At 36.3% G+C, this 20048-nt stretch overlaps 1 protein-coding gene across 4 annotated transcripts in view; it reads left to right on the top strand.

Annotated features, from left to right (window-relative positions):
- The window catches only part of LAMA2 (laminin subunit alpha 2), a 634064-nt gene that overhangs the window by 417480 nt on the left and 196536 nt on the right, over positions 1–20048 (top strand). For all 4 annotated transcript variants that reach the window (XM_058676547.1, XM_058676596.1, XM_058676658.1 and 1 more), the window contains 3 exons: positions 544–661; positions 7404–7538; positions 18151–18275. In XM_058676547.1, the coding sequence (XP_058532530.1) occupies positions 544–661; positions 7404–7538; positions 18151–18275 (378 nt within the window). The remainder of the gene's footprint in view (positions 1–543; positions 662–7403; positions 7539–18150; positions 18276–20048) is intronic.

Raw genomic sequence — 20048 nt, 5'->3', positions numbered from 1 at the left:
ATATATGACTGTGTATGAAGAACTATATTTTAGTAATGATATAGAGGAACTAGGTGGGGGGGATTAGGGAGGGAATAAGGGAAATGCCAGGAGCCTTTGGAAATGTATCATAAAATGATAATAATAATAAAATGTTAAAAATGGCAGAAAACATTTGTAATAACTTCTCAACAGGATGTCAGATATCCAGGTTACTAAGCTTCTTGTGATTTATGTGTCTATTTTGCTAATGTTCAATCTCAGCCTTTGACAATGCAAAGCTGCAGTGATAAGATGTAGCACATGAGTACTTGAAGTTTAAGTAACTTCTACATGATATGTTAACTGGCTGTATTTGGTCAACTTATATATGTATATTACTAACACCACTTTATTATTTTGGTAAAAATATACCAAATATATATGTTGTTATTTATATTTACCGATTAAAACAACAGAAAATAGAACATGAAGGAGGTTGATGGAACTCTGACAGACTCTTCTGTTGAATGCTGATGTTGACTGCTGAGGGGATCCTCTAACTGTGCACTTGCTCTTTTTCAGGATTTCAGAAATTTCAATGGAGGTAGCTGAACCAGGACAGATCTCAGCAGTGACTCCTCCAGCTCACCTGATAGAAAAATGTGACTGTCCCCCAGGCTATTCAGGCTTGTCCTGTGAGGTAAGCTCTTCTCATTCCACTGAGTTCCATCAAGAAGAGTCAGATGGAAATCCCTGCAGAACTGCCAACTGCTTCCATCAGTTTTACTCCTATGAAGACTCTTAACCTGTTTTACTTGGTCTTTCACTTATAGTGTGAGACACGTTAGCAAGAAGATGTGAGTGTCAATTGAAACTTTCTCATCACAACTGATAGCATGAAAGATCTGAGAAAAAAAGGAACAATCAGGAAATAATAAAATTACATCAGGGTCATTTATCAAAAATTGATCTATTTTCTTGGTGGTTTTCTGGGCAGCTAAAGGCCTTTAAACTTCAGCGGCCATAAATAAGAATATATAAAGTTTCAAAGTGATTTTATAATCTAACAGTAATCGGTAATATATACCTGAGTAGATATTCACTAGTAGGCTGATTCCTTCAACACAGCCTTTTCAGATGGGCATACACCTGCTCTGAAGTTACAATCATTATATTTTCATTCCAGTCATTATATTTTCAAAACCATATTCAGTTAAAAAGCAAACTATACATATATATAGTCATATATATCTGACTATCAACAGAATTGACAAACTCTAGATCTTCATCTTCTGGAAATTAATTTACTGTCTGCAAATGTTGTTTAGTAGTAAGACTAGTGTGATATCCAGAAAAAAAAATAGTTTGAATAAGAAACAGGCATGGACTTCAAGCATGCAAACATCTTGCACAAGATACTAAGTCACTTAAGGATTCAGGCTATAAAAGTCCATGTCCTTGAGTGGCTGCCATCAAATCTGCCCCCCACCAAAGACTCCCTTATCTAAACCAATGGCTTGACAGGACTTCCAGAACCTGCCATAGCCCCATTGCCCAAATTACTCTTTATACATCATGCAGATTGATCCCTACAGTGAACCAGTTAGATTTTATGAATAGTCAACACTGTACCTACTGCAACTTATGAATCTTATGAAAACTGAATGAGTTATGTATCTTAAATAAATATCACAGTGCCTGGCATGCAATCAGCAATGCAGGACTAAATACTAAATATCAATTAACAATTGTTATAATTGTTAATTATTAACTATATACTTGCATCAACTCTTATAATTGTATGCAAATAATTTTGCAAATACAGTTTGGGATGTCGCATTAATGTTGCAGAAGATAACACCAGATCAAAACTGAATTATAAGTTACAAATATCAGTTTACTAAGAGGTGGCATGCAATAATCAAAAGAAAAAGCAGTTTGCTAAATCTCATTTAACTCCACCATCAGCTCTGCTTGATCTGGTACCTTGGGTTCAAATAGAATTATAGTATAATCGCATAAGGGTTAATTTAAATGAAAACATATATGGGAAAGCCTCTTCATAAATGGCTATTTCAGTTAGCATTACATAAAAATTCCTTATTCAGAGATCAGTCTCATAGGGTAACTACAAATGTAAGGCATCATTGGAAAAATTCCACAGCAATTTTCATGAGTGAATTTGTCGATTCTGATACAAGAAAGAAGAAAATACCCTCATTAAATTGTAACTCATACGTACATACCAATAAATAATGTGCTTGTGTTGGTATGCAAAACCCACCCAAATTCACATGTAGCAACAGCATGTGAATAAAAAATGTATGGTTTGCAAATATTACATTTTCTAATATTACAATTAATTATGAAAGATTAGAAGATAAAGGAAAGAAGCAAACATTTAGCATCAGAGTAGGAAGGTTTGATTTCTAGCTCTGTCTCCTAATACTGGCCTCCTACTAATGCACGCAGTGGGAGGCAATTGTAATGGTTCAAATAATTGGAACCCCTTCAACCTTTGGATTGCATTCCCAGCTTAAAGCTTTGACCCCAGATCAATTGTGGTAGCTATTTGGGGAATCAATCAATGGATGAGGTACTATTTCCCTCTTTCTGGATCTCTATGTACTTGCATGTGTGTGTGTTTGTCTGTCTGTGTGTATCTTTGTGTGTATTTGTGTATCTCAAAGGGTATATAGAACCTGAGATTTTCTAGATAAGAGAATAGCATATTATCCCACAAAAAATACAACTACACTGCTGACTGTGTGACCTTGGCACATTCTTTTAATTTCTGTAGACCTTAATTATTATATATGTATCCAATTTATGAAATGACAGGTTGGGGTTTGAAATTCCAAAATTCTCTGATGTTGCAATGTTGTTTGGCTAAAGACAAGATTCAGTATTTTGTCAAGGTTGACCTTTATGTATCTTGAACAGAAAGCTGCTAGTTCATCTATATTGTCTGCATTATTTAAGATAATATTGTTCACTAATGAACACAAATATTTTGAAAGTAACAAATTATTTTAATGCAATTTACCTTTTATTCAAGATTGTTTTACAGAAGCTCTTCTTAAAGTGACTGATACTACTCAAATCATATATTCTAAAATACACTAAACTATTAATTTTCATCATTGTATGAGATTAAAAATTGGTTGAGAAAAGCAAATGATAAATGAAGAATTCTCTTTAGAAGCTAAGCTATCATCTGTATTAGTGGCTTTAGTCATGTCCTGTGTATTTCACTTAAGCTCCTATTTATAGACAATAATTATAGTAATATCTTAAAGGAGAGATTACAGAGACAAAGATTTATCTCTCATAATAAGATACCTGAGGTGTTCTCCACAATCCATTACCTCTAATCTATTATACACCTTATTTATAATTCATTTTGATTCTAAAGTACAATTACTCGAGCATAAAACCTAATCATCAAAGCAAGGACGCAGGACAGTTGCGAAATAATACATTCCATTTCAGTAACATACGCCGTGGGCCATGAACACATAAAGCAATCCCTTGAAAATAGTTTCACCAAATGTATCATATTCTGGAGGCCTATGCATCAACAGTGTATCCTCGCTTTTATGCAGAATTTGTTGGCAGTTAAACATTGGCTGTCAGTAACAGTATAATCTGTTTGAAAGCCTTAGCCTACTACCTGTAGTGATAAGGCATTATGACAACTTCGTTAAAAATCTGTTTTATAAATGCCTGATTATTATAATTTATGGTTTTTAGAAGAGAAAAAAGCAACACGGTTTTCTTACCAGATTTGTCTCTTGAAGCCGTGAGGCTGTGACTGTCAAGCGTGACTATTAAAACTAGTATTTTTTATAAAATCTCAACAAGTCATACCTATGATCAATTCATAAAACCCAAAAGGCAAAATGTAGACATAGACGTGTCTGTTTTCTCAGCTCCTGCATGCAAATCTTATCACTTCAGCAACATGCCAATTCTGTTTCCCAATGGCACCTAGAACAGTAATGATTTTTTACTTCTGGTTTATCCACAGCAAATATTTGAAATATGTAAATCATATACTAAAGATGGCTATATTAACTTATTTCACATCAGGCATGGAATATGTGTTGTCTTAGTTCTTCCTCACCACTTATGGACTGGGTTTTTGTCTCTTGCCTAACCCCAGCACATTTCCTGACACTATGATAGCATCGTCATTCAGGAAAATATATAAGCTCCATTTTCTAGATGAGGAAACTGAGGCTCAGTTCATTATCACGCAGCTAAGCTGTAGCAGAACCACAATCTGTACCCTAATAAATCTACTTACAAAATCCATATAAACACACAGTTGATAGTTGCACTCTATCCTTACGATTCAGGGAATGAAACGGAGGCACACCATATTCAAAAGCTGTCCGATGTCATGTGTCAGTTGGTCAATGAACTTATGAAAAGATAGAAGAGTGCTTTTGTTGGCTGCACAACAAGTATCTATTTTAACCATTAAATTCTGAGAAAAGGGAATGCGTTGTACGACTGTCCATCTGGACATGTTGGCTGTCTAATTTCTTTTTTCTTTATTCAAAAACATTTTTGTGTGAATCTGATTCTCACATCTTGATACACTATTTTATGGCAGTAAGTGAAAGATGGAAGGGGAGCAGGGAAAAATTTAGCTGTGAATAATTTCAGCACACGCAAAGAGAACTTTGGTAAAATTTGAGTGATGGATAAAAAGGGAGTAAGATGAAATCAGGAATGTGCAATTTAAAAAAAAAAAAACTTTATTGTGATCCAGAAAGAATTTTAGCTGGGACTCAAAATGTCTTTCATTTGTTTTCAACCCAGACATGATTATTCTCAAGAAACTGCTCTATCAGTCCACTCAAAGAAGAAATATATAATATTAAACACCTTGAAAAAATTAAAAGTGGAAATAGTAAATATGAGAGGACACATAAAAGGGACTAAAGAATAACTGGATCACCTTGTTTTAAGGAAACATGTTTGAATTTCTAACATTTGCATTGTGAAAGTCTTGTTTTTTTCTTTGCTAACTTTCAGAAATTTAATCCATAAGAATATGAAATTCACCTGCAATGTTAAAACTGCAACAACAAGAAACTTGCCCATATCTCAGATGAAATCCACTTTTAAAATCAAGACTTGTTAATCCGTTCACGTTGTAGCACCCATTTAAAACGGTATATGCACAGAATGAGGGTTTTTTCCAGTGATTCTCTACTTACTAGACTTTCTCAGGATTTAAAACAACCCCCAGCCCCACTCTCCACCAATTAAATTTGGCTTCTTAGAGTAAAGCTAAGCATCATTATTTTTAGAAACTCAGATATGCCAGGAAAAGTCCTAAAAAAGGATTAATCCAGAGTTTGACTGGACATTCAAACCATGAATCCCCAGCCCAGGTGCTTTTCCATTTCTCTGTCCCTTCAGAGAAGAGCCACAGCAACAGGAAAAGGTTAGGTTTGCCACACAATAAACTTCAGCTTAGTGCTCCCTAGGCATTTCAGGCTATAATGATGAGTTTCATGTGATTCTTCAAACAAGAGTACAGTTTCTTAACTTTATTCTAACTTTTGTTTTAAACTTTCATTTGAGAAATAGAAAGGAGTTAGGAACTTTCTCCTCACTTTGTGTGACTTTTTCACACACACACACACACACACACACACATCCTTACCTTCAAGAAAATGTAACAGTAAAAGAACAATAATTATGCAGGTATTGAAGGATGAAATCCATGTAAAGAAAATCTAATTTTATCCAACAGTCATCATGCGAACAAATTGGAACAACCCACACGGTGAGGCACTTTAAAATATACCTTTGCACTGTTTGTTTAGCTATGCTTAACTAAATTCTGCAACCATAGCTTTCAGATCGAATTCAGTAAGAATAACAAAAATGAAATTTGACTTGCATACTCAAAATGAATTTAGTTAAAAGACACAACTATGTCTACCTTAAAACAAGTGAAACTCAGAATGTTTTGAATGCAATGTTTTTTTTTTGTTTTAAGAAGTTTTTTCGACTCTGGAATGCTATTAAATCTTACTAGAATTTCTTATATGCTCTGATAAAAGTGGGCAGGCTCTTAATTAAGGGCTTGATTGAGCTGCTTTGGCTTTTTCCAAATCAAAACAAACAAAGAAAACACATATTCTCTTTCTGAGGAAATTCCTGAAAGTGTGTGGAGGACATGGAACTCCTAAAACTAGTATTTTCTCCTACTTATTTAATAAATCATTTTTCTTCAAAGTGGAAGCATGATTGTGTTTTTTCCATTTCAAAAAATTTACTTTCACTTCGGAAAGTTCCCATTAAGTTTCTAAACTTCTGAACTTGTGGGAAAATACAATGAACATAAGCTCCAGGTGCCATGGAGTGAGAATATACATGGAAAAGATCCTGCCCTTTCACTGGTAACCGCCTCGCTCAGCTTGTGCTCGCATCCAGGGAACCAATTGTGAGCTGGGAATTTAATGTACTGGGGAAATGTTTTTCAGTGAGAAATAAATACCCTCCCTAGCCAAGGTAGTAAAACAGTTTCCCTAACAATCCTTACTGGAATTTGAAAAAAATTGATTCTATCTTTGGCTCATAAAAGAAGCAACAATTGATCAGTGTGGCATCTGCATGAAAGGGTTCAGCCTGCAGTGCAGGTCTGTTTTCACTCCCTTTCCAGAAGCATGGCCTTCTTTCTAGAAAACCAGATGTGTTTTTGATACATTACATAGAAACTCAAATGAACATGAAGGTCTGGATTTTGCATATGTCAGCTTCACTAGTAGTTTTTCCTTGATATTCAAGTGTGTAGAGTGAAATGAAAGATTTAAAAAAACAATCAGGGGAAGGTTAAATCTTATTGGTAGCTGACTAGTCCCAAAACAAGTGCAATTTTTATTTTATATTTTTTAACTTATAGCCTTGATTTGGTTAATATGTATATGATAGATCCATGACACATGTTTATTCTTTTTTATTTTTTATTATATTTTTTTGGTGAGTCTCATTGGACATTTGCTAGTTATTCATTAAGCATAGAAGAAACATATTTCAGATTATCAAGGACATATTAAGGTTGTCATTGAATTATCTCACTAGTTCAACCTAAAGAATTATGAAAAAAATAACTAAGGAACAACAACAACAAAAAGGATTATTCAAAGACTTTTCTAGACCAGAGCCTAAGTGCTGTGTGTGCAACTGGAAGCATTCTTTAGCTAATTTGATTCCACACAGGCTGCCTACCTGATTATTTCAGGGGCTGGGCAGAAATGCGCCTGAGACATCATCAAACTAGTGTTGGAATGAGCAAGTGGTGTGGCCCCAGTACAAGTAGGGGAAAACATTCTGTAATTTCAGAAATTGCAAAACCTGGGCATTACTAAAGCTAGGTATCTGTCCTAACTGTCCTAATTGGCATCCTTCTCTTTCAGACATGCTTGCCAGGGTTTTATCGACTGCGTTCTCAACCAGGCGGTCGCACCCCTGGACCAACCCTGGGCACCTGCGTGCCATGTCAATGCAACGGACATAGCAGCCTGTGTGACCCAGAAACCTCCATATGCCAGGTGGGCGTCTGAACCTTTTGTGAACCAAGTCCCTGTGCTCATTTCTCTACAAATGCTCAGCACACAGAGGCCAGCTCTCACGCAGTGCACAGAATTAGTGTGTGTGTGTGAGTGTGTGTGTGTGTGTGTGCATCAGCAGCCTTCATGTGTTCTGTCCTTTGCAGTCACAGTGAGAAACCCAAGTTTCCTGTGCCATGTCCTGCCACCCAGAACTATGTTCCTGGCACAGGTCTGACATCCTTGCCAACCTCTTCTCCCATCTTTCCTCATCTCTAAAGTCCTTCTGATGATCTTTATGGGACTCTGTCAAATGCCATCCATAGCCATTTTCGCTTAAAGTTATTCACCTGTTTCCAATGGAAACCCACTCTGCTGCCCTGGAAACTCACATGGTAGTCACATTTTATTCTTCTGAGAATACAGTTAAGGCCGATGCCCCAGTAGCTTGCCGCCTTTTTCAAACATTCTCCTCTTCTCCTCCACAACAACACCTAGTTCTGAAAGTGATGCTTCCATCTCTTTATCTACCACACCTTGCTGATGTCACCAGCTAACTATGATTTGCAAATCATTTCTGTAAGATGTTTCCTCTATATCATTGCCATTCTCTCCAGCACTGCTGCTGTCACAATTCTCATTGTTTATCTTTAACTCTTGGCCTCTTTTGGTTCTATAGTTTCTATTTTATGAGAACCCTATTAGTTGCCAAGCACCTTTGTTCTCTTTAGTGCACATCTTAGTACTTCAGTATTTAACTGCACAGTGATGATTATACCTTTTATTTGGTCTTATCTCATCCATGCCCTAACTGTCCTAACAGCTAAACAAACAAACAAACAAACAAACAAACAAAACCTATAGTCCTTCATCAGTATCATTGCTTTGCAGCACTCATTTTCCTTTCTAGTCTACCACTCTTTTTTGCTCAGTTAACTTCAACACTCATTGCATCCTACTGCCTGCTCCACACTTAGACTGTCTACACAGAGACAGGCATCAGGACAACAGGTATAATGCTGTAAAGTTTATGACCACCCTGTTTCAGCGGATCTCTATGCTGTGCTCAGTCATGACACTTCATGCTTGTCCATTTCCTCCCTTCTATTGCTTAATCACTGTTTCATTTCTTCCTAGCACTCTTCAAATCTAACCTTCTCAGCTTACTCCTTTATATCTGTAATCGCAGTAGGTGGTATTTCGTACTTCATGAAAAAATTAAAGGTTATTAGGCGAGAGATGGCATGAGCTTTCCCTGCTGCTCTGCTACCTTTCTGCATCTGTGCCAGCTTTCTCTCCCATGACTTTCACTAATCTCTTCTTGTTTCTAGAGCAGACCAAGTCTTGCATTTCTGATCTCGTTACTTCCGGTTCCTTCCCAGCATGCACATTGCCTTAGCACCTAATCTCCCTTACTTCCACATGACCAGTTTTTATTTTTACTTTCTGCTTAAAATTTTTTAAATTTATGGTCAAACTTGCTTCCCAGGCTTTGACAATGTGGAGTTTTTCAACCTTGTGGCTTCTTTTCTTCCTCCTCATTACCTGGATATCTATATGGTAGTGATCCCGTGATTCAATTTTGGAGGCATTTCCTTCTCTAGCAAATTGATTCTTACAATGATATCACCCAAGCAAGCAACTTTCAATACATTTCCTGACATTCATAGTTTTTGTCATTAATTTCATAATTTAATTTTGGATGTAACACTTTAACCTTTTTAGAATTCACTGTGGTATTAGGAAATATTTATTTAAATATGTATTTCTGTGAAGAATGATCTATTGATAAGTATTTCTTTTTCTCCTTGATTTATCATGGTAAATAAATAGATACAAGCATATTTTATGTATTAAGAAATATTCATGGATCATTTGTTTTGCTTATCTTTTAGTTATTACAATGTTCTGCCTACTTCTATTTTTAAAGAAGTTATCATATCTGATAAAGCAATGTCCTTGATAATTCCTCTTTTGTCTTATTTTATAAACCAGATACCTTTATATGTTCTTTCAAGTGATATTCGTATTCACTAGTACAATGCTTTCCTCTCAAAAAAGTTGCTAGAAATGTGGTTGCAGTTGCCATAGACCTGTTTTTTGAAGAGGAATTATTATATTTATATTAATTATCTCATTTCAACCCTAGTTATGTTTTTCTGTATTCAAACATAATGTGTCTTCATGCAAATGGTTTTCATATAATTAGATGAAATGTACAATTTTATGTTAAAATAATTTGTTCATCAGATGTTTTTATTTTCATTTCAGTGGTTGACCTAATTTTATGTTGCAGTGTAGTAAATTTACTAACTGATCATTACTGGCAAGCATTAACAATTATTTTCTGTATGTATTTCATAACCAACTACTACTTTATTTCTAAGTTTTCCAATTCATGTGGTTTTTTTATGTCAATAATATAGTAAATCATTATATGCTTGCTTTTCCTTGTCAGAAGTTATATCTGTTATAAAATGTTGATATTTTTGGATTAATTTTTGCAGAGCCTGTTAAATATAAAGGTAATCAACTTGATACTTAATTTCTTGATTTTAATATAAATGTTTTTGCTTTAAAGTACAAGGATGGTTCATTTAAGAAAAACATTTCTTATCATAGGAAAAACAATCTTGTAATTCCAATCTTCTTTGTTTTTCCTTACAATTTATTTGCTGATTTATTTTGAAAGTATAGCTAGAGAGAAAGAGTAAATGAGAGACATTCCATGTCCTGGTTTATTCCTCAGATTATCGTGATGGCTGGAGCTGAGCCTGGGCCAAGTGGAAAATCTGGAACTGTGGGAGTCAGGGGCCCAAGTACTTGGACCATGCCCATGTTTTTCCAGGATCTCTAACAGAGAGCTGGATCAGAAGTGGAGCAGACAGGATTGGAGGCAATGCACATATGATTCCTATGTCAAAATTAGTATCTTAACCACTTGTGCCCCAATTCTAGCTCCTATTCCTAACTTGTTAAAAATGATGTATTTTAATAAGATAAAATATTGAAATTTACCTGAAAACTATTTGTAAAGTATCGGATCTAGGTGAAGATAAACTTTAGGAGACACCATATATGGTTTTTCCACTTAAAGCAATAATATATATTGAGTGGGACTAGCACTGTAGTCCAGTGAGTTAAGTTGCTTGCCACCTTGTTTCTCCACATGTGATCAAACTCCCTGCTAAGACATTCGGAAAGTAGTAGAAGATGGCCCGAGTGATTGGACCACTGTACTCACATGGAGTTTCTGCCTGCTGGCTTCAGTCTGGCTCAGTCCTGGCTGCTGGGGGAGTGGATCAGTGGGTGAAGGATCTCTCGCTCTTTCTGTCTCCCCATGTTCCTATTCCTTTCTCCGTAACTGCCTTTCAAGGTTTTATTAATTTTCATTTGAAAGGCAAAATTACAGTGAAAGAAGGAAAGAAAAATCTTTCACCTGCTGGTTCACTCTCCAAATGGCTGCAATGGTCAGAGCTATGCTAATCCAAAGCCAGAAATCAGGAGCTTCTTCTGGGATCCCCACATGGGTGCAGGGATTCAAGAACTTGGGCCTTCCTCCCCTGCCTTCCCAGACCATTAGCAGAGAGCTGAATTGTGACTGGAGCCACGGGGGTTCAAATTGGAGCCTATAGGGCTTGCTGGCACTACAAGTGAAGGCTTATCCTGAAAAGCCATAGTACTGGCTCCAAATTAATACTTCTTTTTAAAAATGAGCTGTATTGATAAAATAAGCAGAATGTTAAATTTTTGTCTGTTACTAAAAAACATAGGGGAAGTAGAGGAGAAAATGGTGGAGGGAGAGAGACAAAAAAGGGGAATCCCTGTACCTACACAATCACATCATGGAAAAAAATAACAAGTAGCAACCATCCTTGAATTCTTGAGTTCTTTTACCATCTACTTAAATGTTCTTCAGTGAAAACTAAATGCCTGTTTATTCCTTTTGAAGACTGTTTCAGTGGCATTTTTAAGGAGGATTATGTCTGCTTCACAGTAAATTTAGGAACATTCACAAAAGATACAATTTTACTTTTATTGCAATGAGAGGTACTAGCTTTATACTACCCTTTTTTTTTTTTAAGATTTATTCATTTTATTACAGCCAGATATACACAGAGGAGGAGAGACAGAGAGGAAGATCTTCCGTCCGATGATTCACTCCCCAAGTGAGCCGCAACGGGTCGGTACGCGCCAATCCGATGCCGGGACCAGGAACCTCTTCCGGGTCTCCCACGCGGGTGCAGTGTCCCAAAGCATTGGGCCGTCCTCAACTGCTTTCCCAGGCCACAAGCAGGGAGCTGGATGGGAAGTGGAGCTGCCGGGACTAGAACCGGCGCCCATATGGGATCCCGGGGCTTTCAAGGCGAGGACTTTAGCCGCTAGACCACGCCGCCGGGCCCTATACTACCCTTTTTTGAGCAACTGGCTAGTAAAACACTTTCTGTGTCTTCAGAATCCTAAATCCAACTCTATTTTCTGAGAAATCCCTAGACGAAGCATAAAATAAATACATTGATTGGACAAACACAGGCTATATAAATTGTAATGATCTAGTGTTGAATGAACAGAGAGAAAAAATGGCACATGCAAATTCATGTAAATAGGTAGTTTTTAACGTAATTGAAGATTTTCCACATTGTTATTTGTGCAAGATCCAAAATAAGGAAGGAAGTATATTCAGTGTATTGACAAGTTGCAGCCACAGACTGTGCTGCATTTTAAAAGAAATCCTGAGTAAGTAGGATTGCTAAATGTTTAGCTTATAAATAAAAATTTATAGAATGTAGTGGTAGTATTGGACATTTGAGAACCTTCGCTTGCAGATGGAAATTAGAGTTAATCTGCATAGCTTCAGAAGGCAGAGTTTAGTTCAGTGACTGAAAATTAGAGGTAGACAAAGTTCCATTCAGTCTAAGAAAAAATTTCATAACTTAGTTACGAAAGATGAAAAAGGCTGCCTTCTAAGAATTCCTGCATTGAACACCTTAAGAAAATGAAGTCATTCCTAAAAGAAAGGAAAGTAAGATTGGAGAAACTTTTCACCTTAGTTCTTAGAAACTATAATAATAAAATTGTATTCATATTCATTTGAGTTATATGTAAAAACCATTAGTTTTCTAGTGTGCAAAAATGTACAACTTTCATATTTTAATCTGTTATTGAAAAGTTACTTGAATATATCACATTTGAAAATACGAAGTTTCCACTATGTTTCTAAAATACAGTATCTTTTATAAAGTCTGGTTTCTATAGAAAAGAAAATGTGATGTACATTATTTTGAAGCATGAAAGAAAGTCATATGAAAGAAGTATGTCATGTTTCAAAAATAGCATCGTAATTTTTGTGGTATTTGTAGACCTAATCAGGACATTTGATTCACTTGACCAAACTGAGTATATCAGCAGCCCTGTGAAAGATTGACTGACCAGAGGAGATGAAAATATTTGCTTATTCAGGGAAGAAATTTCATAAAACTGCTTGTATCGAAGAAATCAAATCTTTTACTTCCATCTCTATGGTTTGAGTTATCATCTCAGTATTTTGATTCAGATATGAATCCTAGATTTATATTACTCAAAATATTCATTATACAATGATTTTATTACAAAGCCAAATTGAAGAAAATTATTGTTAAAGATCTCATGTGCTTCTGGCAAACATTCATTTCCATGACTATAAAATATATTCTTAAAACATTTCCCAGTTAGCAGTTATTCATCATGTGGCATTTGGCTGAATGACTTGATGCCGGTATTCATAGACAATCATTTTATCTTGAAGCGATTATCTCTCACAATGATACTGTTAAATATAAAATAGCTATTTCATTGTAAAATTATGGTGTGTTCCTTTGAATATTGAATATGAGGCACATGCTACCTAAATCAACTGAGAAAACAGTTTGCTGTTATTATTAGAATTGAAACGTCATCTTTTTCATGTTAGAAACTCTGGCCATTTGCTTTGTACTGCCTGGAACATATGTTCATTCATTCATTCAAAATATTCATTGAAAACCTACTAGGTTTCATTCACTGTATTAATCCAGAGGGAGAATTTATGTCAGACTCTGGACATCAGCAATTATTTACTGGAAAAAAATAACATTTAGAATAAGAGCTCATATGAATAGGTATTAGCTAGGTAAACAGAGGAAAAACATTCTAGTGCAATGAATTTTGAAATGAGAAATTCCAGGAGTGAGAGTGAAAATTGCGTGAATTAAGAATTTCAAATGGTGTACTCGCGCAGTATATAAGAAGAGTACCTACTCATTGGCTGGAAACTGCAGAGGTAAACAGAGGCAGACAAAGATAATCTTCCTTTCACACAAGGAAGTTTGCAATTTATCCACAAGGCAGTGAAAAATTAATGTTAGGTTGATTGCTGATTGTGGTGCAGGAAAAGGAGTGGAGGAGAAAATGCTGGATAAGAAAATATTCTAGCAGTTTATATATATTCGTATATATTTATGCATACATGTATATGTACATATTTATGAATATTTACACACATTCACATATATGAATATACATGAAGAAAGTATGGAAGTGCAAAGTAGAGTCAATGCTGTGATACAGCAGCGTAATCTGCCACCTGCAACTCCTTAGCTGGACAGCAGTTGGAGTCCTTGCTGCTTAGCTTCTAACCAGTTCTTTGCTAACGTACCTTGGAAAGCAGCAGCAGATATCCCAAGTACGTGGGCCCAGTCACCCATGTAGGAAACCTGGGTGGAGTTCCAGGCTGTTTGCTTCAGTCTGTCCAAGCCCTGGCTGTTGCACCCATTTAGAGAATGAACTTAGATGTCATTCTCCTGCCTACCCCGTCCACAAACATGCATCCATCACTCTGAGTTTGAAATAAATAAAAGTAAATGTTAAAAGAAGATACATAGATTGATGAAATCATGGAGTAAGTGATTAAGTAGATACATGCGAGAAGAAAGGCCTGTAGGTTGCTGACTGGGACAGTTGAGTGAATGACACTAACTCCAAATGAAATGGGAATAGGTGATAAAGACATGAGTTACATTTTTGGCATTTAAAATTCAATACAATTTTGCATCATGTCATAATATCTATCATAGAAGCAATTAGAAATCCAAGTCTGAAATTCATTAGTGTTGTGCAGGTTGAATAAATAAAATGTACAGTTTTTAATACCCTCAAAGTAAATTTTAAGTATTGGTTGAAACCACCAAGTACAATGTTCAGGGACCACCCCCCCCAAATCATGCTGGTTTATATTAGAATAAAGAACATTAAACTTGCCTAGTTGAAAGAGAATTTATACTCCATGAGGTAAAGTAAGAATAACTATAGAGGAATCATAAGAAAAAGATACTTCAAAGAGAGAGGGTCCAGAAATATCAACTGTTGCAGAAAATTCACCTATTCATAGAACTAATTATTTTGCAGTTTTAATAAGCATGAAATTATGCTTAGAAGGAGATATTAGAAGCCTGTTCAAAGAATGTATGGGAGTTGAATGAGTGGAAAACAAGAATGTAAGCCAAGCTTTTTAAAAGAAGCTGGCACTGGGGACTAATTCTGTCAAGTCAAATCACAGAACCACCTAAAGAGTGCATAAACCGGGACAGAGAGACCTGGGAGGGAAAAAGTGGGTTCCCCCTTCTTGGGTCACTATTCCCGTGGGAGGGCATGAAAACTAGGACAGGGGCTGGGATGGCTAGATAGAGAGGCACTCAACAACATCTGTGAGGGCTGGATGGTTGAGTTGGTTAGATAGAACTAAGCTAAATACCCATTGACAAGTACCAGAGCCAAATGGGATGGGGGACAGACTGGTCTTCTGCTACACATACTGGCAAACCAGGGTAGGGGGTGGGCCTGGTGGGGGTTATTGTGGGTCACCCCGACTAGGCTGCAGCTCCCACTGGTTGATGTAAGGGCCGAACCAGACTGGACTGCAACACCCATTGGTTCCAGTGGAACTCGGGACCGAAAACAGAACCAACACAGCAATTGCAACCACCAGCTGATCTGGGTGATGGACTGTGCCGGGCCCTGTGCTTGCTAGAACATACAAGAAACTAGTCTGGGAATACCTCAAAGTATCTTTGGAGATCTCCCCAATCGAACTGCTGGACTCAGAACTCTAACCAAGAAAAGACAGAAGACAGAGCAGGACAATCATTCATCTCAGCTATATGTTGGCAGCGAAATATGGGGCAAACGGAGACTTTATGATGGACCATATCAATCAGTGGACAACCTCATCGAGCGAAACTGGCAGCGATTCATAACTGGAGAACTATTAAAACCACTTGAGCAAATATCTCAGAGCATGCCCCACATCCGGGACTTGGGGTGGGTGGGAAAATGGGTGGGGCTTCTCCCTCAAAATCCCCCTTTACCTCAGATACATGATGGAAACAATATGGACATAATAGTATTACCCACTTCCCTATCCCCCTGAACATTTTTGTTGTTGTTGTTGTTCTTTAACCATAATTAACTACGTAAAGATTGTCAACAATACAATAAAATAGATTAAAAAAAACAGTGATGAAGAGGAGCCAGTGTTAGGCAAGAGCAGGAATATGAGGTTGTCTTCTTAGAACTATGCCTACAGAATGTGAATGCATAAAACCTTTTCTCTTTTTTAAAAGCTTAGCAAATATGGAAATTGTTGAGGAACTAAGATGCCACAGATATTCTTAAATAGGAAATTCTTGATCAGCTTCAAATGTGAATTGGAAAAAAAAAGACCAGGAAAGAGAAAAGACATTGGAGAAGATTTGGGGCAGAAGACGGGAAAGCCAGTTTGTTGGAAAAGTAGCTATGGACCAAGGATAAAATAACACTTCCCTGACTGTGTGTCAAAGAGATGCATGATAAGCAGGCAAAATGAGGCATTGCTTGGCAGGATTCTGAGTGAATACCCAGATGATGGTGTTCTTTGCTCTTATACTACAGATCTAGCATCTGCTGAGAGTGAAGTGGAACATTAGAAGCTTTGAAATCCATTCCCTATCAGATGAAAAAAATGGATGGTTTTCTTGTTATACAAGCATTTCTGAATGACATGGAGTATGTTAATATACCAGTAACATAAAAAGCCAGTAGTCTAATATTCATTATGGTGGTGTTGCAGTTTCTTTGCAGAGAACAACATATCCTCTCATAAATATACTGCGAGTTTTAATATGTTAGAATTTTGCAGTATATGTGTTGGAATTGACTTTAGTTAATAGCATTTAATGAAAGATGACATTTTCAAAGCCAGGGTTGTTTGCTCAGTAGGACACATATGAAAACTAACTATGGCTTTTCAGCTGTGAATAAAGCCATATTCAGAACATGGTATATTCAGGTTCAGTATGGAGCCTTCAGGCAGCCCTGTGGCTCTGGACAAGTTGATCAGATAATCAAGTCACTTAAAAATATGTATGTTTTGTAACTGATTGCTTCTCAAATTTTCTTTGATTTTTTTTTACCAGAAGTAAATTGCTATTTTTACCACCCACCATCTTATAAGATGAAGCTAAAATCCAACTGCGAATTTTCTTCATAATGACATCTTCAAAGATTTTTTGAAACATGTGTATTAGCTTAAAGAATTGTGCATACTTGTAAGAGTTTTAAATAGAAATAATTTTATTTTCCATGTGCTCTCTAAAAACATTTCAAAAAACATATTTTTTCTCAATTCCCAAAGTCAAGTGCTACATATCTAATAAATAATATTCAGTATTATGTTCTTTCTACCATGCTTATTATTTATTTTTATTTGTTTGCTTGTTTGCCATAAAAGAAATAATTTCCTGGAAAGTAAGAATATTTTACATCTCCCCTTCCTTGGTAGTCTCAATGCCAATGTCAGTGGCTTGCATATCACTCTATTGCTTGATCTTACATCTTCCTCTACCTTAGGAAAGTTTTCATGTTGAAACTGTACATTGCGCTAAAGCAGTTTTCATCTGCTTTTAGAAATGATTTTAGTCATGTCACCCTACTGTCTATTGTTATAAGAGCATGAAAAGCAAAATATGTTAGATGGCTATTTTTGTTTTATGTCCTCTGATCTTTTCAAGATCCATTAAGATTTGCCTAGAAATGAAGTTCTTAATGAAGTGGCTAGATTTACATTGTAGCTCTCATTTCCATTTTGGATAGTTTTGTTTTCCTCCTAAATTTAACTTCAAACATACCACTAGTCAATACAAATAGGAGTCTGGTGTTTCTAGTATGTTTTTTCTAATGTTTCATAGAACTAAAACCTGAGATAAAAATAAATAAATAAAAAATAAATGACCAGGTGATATGATAAAAGTTAGAGATTCTAATTCTATTCCCTAAGACCAAAACCTAAATTTCCACAGGGATGGGCACAGAGAAAGAGACGAGAAACTTGTCAGTACAGCCTCAGTAGCGTAGGAGCGGAATCTAAAATGAAGGCGCTTCTCTAAAATATTCACATTACAAAGCAAGTATTCTGTCAGTGACAGAGAGTCAGTGCGTATCTCTATGTGTGTGTATTTCCATGTGTGTGTGTGTGTGTGTGTAGTAAGTGTTGAGACTCGTATTATAAATCACATTGAAGTTCTTGGGATGTGAAAACCAGGCCTTTTCTCCCCTCTCCTTGCAGAGCTGTCAGCACCACACTGCCGGGGACTTCTGTGAGCGATGTGCTGTTGGATACTATGGAATTGTAAAGGGATTGCCAAATGACTGTCAGCAATGTGCGTGCCCTCTGATTTCTTCCAGCAACAAGTAAGATTGAAAAATATACCCATATTTCCCAATCAGTAATGCCATCTGTCTAGCACATGGGCTGTCTAAGATTTGGCCATTTTGTTTCACCCATGTAGACAAAAATCTTAATGTAAGACAGAAAAGCCCTTAAGCAATATATAAACATGGCAAAATTTAATATATAATATGTGAGGACTAATTTTTCCGTTATAAAGTCTGTCCTAAGTAATACTAAAATATAAATAATTACATTTGCATAAGACATGTTTATAAAATAAATGATGCATGTACAAATGTGCACGGTTTTATAAATATGCAGGTCTAGTGTTTTCATATACCTCTACCATCAGTTCAGCTATGATGGATCGTTTGGGTGCATATTATATTACTTTTGTAGCTGTTCCCATTCATTTCATGTGTTTTGTCCAAGACTGGAAAATAATTTTAAAAAAGGATTTGAAACATTAAAGCAGGGTGACTTATTGTTACACTCTGAGACAGTCAGTATTTCCCAGAATCACAGCCCCCTTTCTGTAAAGATGGTCTGAGCTTGGTACCATGGAAACATAGCCATAAGGGGAAACAAAACCAAGAATAACTTATTTCAGTGCACTCTGAACATTCTGTACTGCTTTATATATTGATGAAAAACCTAGGCATTTTCATTTACTTTGTGTGAGACTATCTACACTTTCTGGTAAGTGATTTATAGGCTTCAATCTGTAGGGTATTTTTCTCTAAGAACTAGACTTTGAAAAGAATATGTGACAGTGTGTTTAAAATTAGAATTCTAGATATCTTAGTTTGATTATACAAGATGCGTGGAGCAATTCAGACAACGATCTGTCCACCTGTGCCTAGGTGTCTGTATTCTTCTTCTATGCCTTGCATATATCCTCAGCATTCTTTGGCAGAGTTTGCCTGCCCTTCCTCTTTAAGTTCTTCTTAACTGGAATCACAAACCATTTATGAGGTTTCAAATATAGATGTTTAGGTGAGTTGGAGACTGTAATATTATTCTTGCTCATTAAAACAACGAGTATAGGTGTGTGAAAAATAAAATTATTTTCATAGTGTTTTCCTTAATCTCTTCCTCATGACTGAACCTAAGCAAAAAAAAAATAGTTTTCTTATTAAAGTATGAGCAAATTGAGTTACAAAAATTTTATAATTGTAGATAATCTCTTGTTGATACATTATACTAAAAGCTGTAACAATTATCCAACAATAGTATGCTACTTTACACAGACATTCACTATTATGCCATGTGTTTTAAGATGAGTCAACTCAAATATAAAGAGAATTCATAGGCACAACATACAACAATTTTGACCTTTAAGAATATGTTAAGAGGGCCCGGCACAATAGTGTAGTGGTGAAAGTCCTTGCCTTGCATGCGCTGGGATCCCATATGGGCATCAGTTCTAATCCTGGCGGCCCTGCTTCCCATCCAGTTCCTGCCTGTGGCCTGGGAAAACAGTCGAGGATGGCCCAAAGCATAGGGACTTTGCACCCACGTGGAAGACCTGGAAGACCTCCTGGCTCCTGGCTTCAGATTGGCTCAGCTCCAGCCATTGTGGTCATTTGCGGAGTAAACCATCAGACAGAAGATCTTCCTCTCTGTCTCTCCTCCTCTTTGTATATCCGCCTTTCCAATAAAAATAAATAAATCTTTTAAAAAAAGAATATGCTAAAAGAAGTTGTAGGTAACATATAATAGTTCTCAACCGTTTATTAAAGGTGTTTGACCGGTAGTTACAGTTGGAAATCACATAACCAGAATCCTAGATA

The sequence above is a fragment of the Ochotona princeps genome, chromosome 1 (genome assembly GCF_030435755.1).
Source record: "Ochotona princeps isolate mOchPri1 chromosome 1, mOchPri1.hap1, whole genome shotgun sequence".
Lineage (NCBI taxonomy): Eukaryota > Metazoa > Chordata > Mammalia > Lagomorpha > Ochotonidae > Ochotona > Ochotona princeps.
Note: the sequence above shows the minus strand (reverse complement) of the source record. Positions and strands in the feature narration are given on the sequence as shown.